General features: G+C 33.7%; 1 protein-coding gene across 16 annotated transcripts in view; it reads right to left on the reverse strand.

Moving 5' to 3' along the window:
- Positions 1–6,000, reverse strand: part of Mycbp2 (MYC binding protein 2, E3 ubiquitin protein ligase) — a 231,364-nt gene that overhangs the window by 137,801 nt on the left and 87,563 nt on the right. For all 16 annotated transcript variants that reach the window (XM_026788400.1, XM_026788403.1, XM_026788402.1 and 13 more), the window contains one exon: positions 604–721. In XM_026788400.1, coding sequence (XP_026644201.1) covers positions 604–721 — 118 coding nt within the window. The remainder of the gene's footprint in view (positions 1–603; positions 722–6,000) is intronic.

Below are 6,000 nucleotides of genomic sequence, written 5' to 3' on the forward strand. Positions count from 1 at the left end.
CAGTATACACTTCTAATAGTCTTAGAAAGATTTTCTTGATATCCACTACATCAAACTATTAAAAAACCCTCACAGCATTCTCATTTTTTTTTTCAAGTTTTGGCAGAGGCAAAGAGGGAAACAGACAAACAAAAACAGAGAGGAGGAAGAAAAGTAATTTTGCACTTGATCTTAGGTAAAAGGACAAGCAGCCATAAGAAAGTATAGTTTTAAAGTAACTTAAAATCTAAGCTTTCAAAATATTATAAAATAGAAACAGTTCTTCATGTTAAAGAAAATTATTGTGTTACAAATTAGATGAGAAATGTCCTTCCAAATGACAGAATCAGCTCCACTGATTGTTTAAAAGCTTTTGATTTGCAATAAACATGTCCAATTCTAACACAGTTGCTAAATTCAATAAATTCTAATGCTGACCTAGAGATGAAAATTATGTGAAAGTATGTCATTCAGGCTTTGTATGTGTTGGATAGGCAAGAAATATGCATATGCAATTATCTTAATATGATAATTTTACTGGAACCAGAAAAAAAAATAGCTAACATAGCAAATTATAAGGCAATTGTATAAAACAATATTATTAATGCTCGAAAGATTCCTTACAGAAAAACTTCCAAATGTGAAGACCTGTCCATCCATTAAAAGGACTGCCGTGTGGTTGCTGCCGGCAGTGACTTGTGTGCTAGGGCCTGGCAAGGCTTGAACAAGTGTGGGGCATCCCCTAGGTTTAAAAAAAAAAAATAAGTCAATTTCTTATAAGATTCAACTGAAATATAAAACAATGAATAAACAGTAAAATAAGGAATTGAAATTGTCAAGGCACTACTAGGAGCATTCAGTAATCACTTGTTTAGGTGTTATACACCTGCCTCCATGCTAGATACCAGGTAAATGGACAATGACTTTAAGGAGATAAACAAAAAAGATTCTTGAAATGTACTGCCCTAATCATGAACACATCATTAAAACTTTTCATATATTAATGCTGACTTTAACAGGAGAAATCTGCTAAGGCTATGCACTGGCTTAGCACCTAAGCATGTGGTTCCGCAACAGAAATTCAATCAAGGAACTAGATAAAGTAATTTTATAATCTCTGTTATAATTTTTAATAGATGATATATTCTTGATGTCAGTGCAATAGTTAAGCACTCAGAACATGCACACTGAGTTCAGTATCTAGAGCTGGACAGCCCAGGATTGTCCTACTCCGTTCATGATGAGAGACCAGGATAGATAAACTCATTCAGTGTTTCAGTTTTCTCCTTACAATACAGAGAGGAGTAGGAAACTGTGTCTGTCCCATGTGATCCCTGGAAATAATCAAGAAGTGTCTGCATCCATGCCTGGCACATGGTAAACACATGATAAACGATGTTTTAGGAAAATGATAGCCTAGTATCCTTACCTATTTTTATAAACTATGTTATTAACCATTTTTAGTAACTGTCATCTGTAATTGGAAATATATTACAAAGAAAAACACAAAAAGAAAGCTTTTTTGAGAGCAAATTATACTTCAAAATTATCTAAAATTTTTCCACTAAAATTCGATAGAATACAACTGAAAATGACTTGGAAAAGAGCAAGACTGTCAACTAGAAATAGAAGTTAGAGTAAGTAATAATAAAATATTAACTAGGAAAAATGAGGTATGAAAAGATGGTTATATCTGACAGTTATACATGATTTTAATTTTTCAGATATAATTTTAATTTTTCAGATATTCAGCTGTGTCCTTTAACAGAAGAAATGTGATGACCTTGTGAATTCAATGGCATGTGACATCTTAGCAGGAATTCAATAAAGCAACTAGATGTAGTAACTGATTTTATAATCTTCAGTCTTGGGAAATGATCAAGTATGGGGAAAGGAAACGACAGAGTAGATGATAGAAGCATTCACTTCTATTTAGAAAAGGAATGAATCTGTGTAGCTTGTTACAGAGCAGGATAAAGAGGTTTTTGCTATTCTGGATATGAAGAGGAACTGAAGAAAGAAATCTTGGAAAATGAGACCAATAACGTGCATGCCAATGCTCTAGGAAGGCAGGGAGCCGCCAGGGCAGGCAGGAGCAAGCAAAGCACTGCAACAGACATGCAGTTCAAGCATACCAGTAGCAAAAGGAAAAACCAAGAAGAATCATGGCTAAAAACAAAAAGGCAGTTGAAGAGCAGGTTTATTCCATTTAAAATAAAAGATCTGAGGAAGTGTGAAAGCATTAATATAGATAAACAGACTTAAGAGGTCAGAATGGAGATAGGAAACAGAATTGCACAGATTCTAAAAAAAAAAAAAAAATACCTAGGCAAAAGGCTCCAAGAAATGATGAAAGTACATACACCTCTCTCTCACTTATAGCATAAGGAAATGAGTGGGGACGATGAGAGTAGAAAGCAGAGTTATGCGGCTTGTGGGAGAAAGAATTGCCCATCTTACAATTTTATTTTGTTGTGATGTTTCCCAGATCCTGTGCTGGGAAAAGGTCTGGTGAACAGAACAATTCAAAATCAGATCATTTGCTCAGTTGGTGGTTATGGGAACAGATAAATGCCTAGATTAGAATTAAAAGAACTGATTTTTGAAATAAATCAATAGGATTTCTAGGAAGACCACAACTGACCTTCAGGAGACCTGAAAAAAACTTTAGCTTGTAAAAAAGCTTTCAGTTTACCTGTAATACACTGCAGAAATTTTATAATTTCTTTTCCTGACAGGAATGGCTATCAGCAAGTTTTCAAAATGTTTTAAAAAACAAATAATAACGTCATGCAAAAGCAGAATTATGCTCACTGTAGAGAGACACAAGCTGAATCTGAAATGATGTCCATCTATATGAACATGGTGATTTAATTCTTTATGGGTCCTTAAACACAGCTATGAAAAATATAGGCAGATTCGTACATTTACGTAGCACACTGGTAAGAGTGAAAAGATGAAATAATTTCTAAACTGTGTAAGAAATAAAGTGAAAAGGAAAAAAGACTAAGAGTAGGGGGCTGTAGGAAATACAGCACTAATAAACTCAAGTCCTCTGTATGTATGTGTATGCATATACATATGTAATGAAATATATGTATTTATGTATAGTATATTCACTCACAAAGTAGTGAAATATTTTTAAAAAATTAAAAATGGAATTTTTATGAAAACATTTTTCATATATAAAGAAAAACAGAGAAATATTTTGTAGAACTATATATATATATTTTACTACTTTATGAGTGTCAAGATAGAATTAACATATAGGACCATTACACAATATTGAAGTTGCTTATTATCATAATAAAACTGGGTATTAAAAAACACTGTGAGTTACACTAAATTTTCAATAAATGAAAAATAGTTATTATACATAGTAGGCAATAAAAGTAGAGTACAGAAAAGTCATGTCTCAAAATAAATAAATAAATGATAAAGTAGAATAAATAAATGAAGCAGGTATTTTGTTTGTTTGTTGTTTGTTTTTCAACTAGAGAATTCAGTAATATGGATGGGAAGATCAGTCAAAGGGTAAGGGATTCTCAATTCTGAAGACAGCAAACGGGTAATAAATTATTGCCACTTCAGAGGTATGCACTGTGAATTAATGTCCTCATGGACACATCAGTTCAAATCAAACAAAGACTAAAGGGAGAGGTCCTAGCACTGTTACAGTTTATAGATACTATTTACAAAATGCTACCACTGAGTTCTAAAGTAAGTGCACTGTCAGATCTGACATCTTTCAAGATGTCTCCAAAGGTTAACTGCAGGTCTCTGAAACGTTCTTTGAATTTTTCCCATGATACTCATGGGTTCATTTACTAAATTATTGGAAAACGGGAAGAACAGAAAATAAAAATTTCACCTGTATATGTGTGTGTGTGTGTGTGTGTGTGTACATTCCATGCCTTTACATGTAACATAGATTCTGCAACCTTAGACAGGAACTGAAGACTAAAGCTCAAATACATTACAATCACATCATTTGCAGGAAGTGATGAGGCAAGGATGTGAACCCTTTCTATATACTTTCAGACACTATGATCAAATAGTGTATTTGGGTAGAAGGACAAGCAAAAAAAGATAAAACTCAGAAATATTACCTTATTTTCAATGTACCAGAACCATATGGTTCTGAAGATCTGTCTTTAAGTTTACAGCAAATGGTAAATTAATTTGGAATTCAGAAACTTAGAAGCACAATGAACAAAACAAACAAATTTAAAATTTTAAATCTTATTGACCAATTTCAGGAGTAAGTGAGTAAAAGCCTTATAAATCTTTGGCCATCCATTGTCCAAAACACCAAGAGTGGGGTCAGTACAGTGAACAACAGTTGAGGCAATAGGGTCAGCCTTGACTCTAGCATGGGCTATTGCTTAACAGAGTTAAAATATTAAAAGGCATTAATAGTAATGTTTAGCATTTATTGAATACTTGTTGCAGGCTATGTTCCATGATAAGTATATGACCTACATCATCTCTGAATTCTCATACATACATCTGAGGAAGATACATTTTATACTACTTAATAAAGGAAAAACCTGAAACACAAGGCTAAGAAACTTGACTAAAAATAGTTACCACATGCTAAAAAAAAAAAAAAAATCAAGACCCAAGCTGGAAGCTGACAAAATGGCACAGTTAAGAGAATATCAATAATATCTCCTCTATATTTTATCATTATATACACTGTAATAGTTTTCTTATATTAGTCAATATATTTTAACATGTGCTATGAATAATGTTCACTTGGTTAATAGAAACATTTAAAAATACATCCAACCATATAAACCAAACATCTATTCATGCTTTGCTTTTGTGGTAATCAATACATGTTCTGTAGAGGCTTTGTCACTTGTGGGACTACACCTCCAAATAAGTGATGAACTCTTCCAAATTTAATTAACATCTTATAAATCACAGATCGCTCTAGGTCACAAGAAGGCTGATAAAGATAGAAGTAGTCTGGAGGAATTTCGAATCCACTAGGGTATGATAAAGGCAGACTATGCTGTGTCACCCAAATTAGCTCTGCCAAAGTCACATGTGTAAGTGTAAGCTGGCAGCTGGGATCCAAGGACCACACAGTCACATTGCTCAGCAAACCTCACACAAGAAATTTATTGGGAAAAACACGGAGGTGACTGTCTCTGCTCAAGATACAAGAAATGGAGAACAGAGTGGGAAGCAAGTTTACATCATGGGGGCAGAGTTTTTCAGAGTAACAATATCCAGGATAGAAATTGGTGGAATTTCAAGTTCTGAGCTTGGGGTGAGCTCAGGGATTGGTGGAATTTCAAGTCCCTAAATTCAGTTCAGGTTTTTTGCCCTACAGCATGTACTAAGTCTTTCAGTTACACATTAAAATGAAAGCATGAGTAAAATTTTTCATGCTGGAAAAGTAAAGTTTTGGGAAATTAAAACACTTCTCATGGGGCTGGAGATGGTTCATTAGCTGGAAACATTGTTTGCTCTTGCAGAAGACGGGAGATTTCTGTCCCCAACACTCAGACAGCGGCTTACAAGCAGATATAAGTCCAGCTCTGGGGGATCTGACTCCTTTTCTTTCCCTCTAGAAGCACCAGACATGCATGTGATACATGGACACACATGCAGACGAAATATACTTGTACTTATTAAATAAATAAATAAATAAATTTTAAAATATTTAATTTTAAGAAACAATAAATCTGCTCCAACTTCAAAAGATGATAAAGTTGAGTTACCTAAAGAACTGGGCATATCACTGTGATTTTGCTACCTCAGAAAATTACTACAAATTGATGATGGTGCTGTGACTAGAACAATCAGAAAAACAGATGGGATATTCAGGTAACTTCTTCATTTTAGAAGCTGATATAAATAACCTTTCTTTCACCAAAGTAGGACAGGGATCTTTTTTTATACTGCTCAATTTTCATATTGCACAGAAATTAAAATAAACAGAGGGATGTAATCTGAGTATAGTTATGATTATCAATATTTTCATTCTCTCTCTCTCTCTCTCTCTCT

Source organism: Microtus ochrogaster, unplaced genomic scaffold (genome assembly GCF_000317375.1).
Source record: "Microtus ochrogaster isolate Prairie Vole_2 unplaced genomic scaffold, MicOch1.0 UNK2, whole genome shotgun sequence".
In the NCBI taxonomy this organism is placed as follows: Eukaryota; Metazoa; Chordata; class Mammalia; order Rodentia; family Cricetidae; genus Microtus; species Microtus ochrogaster.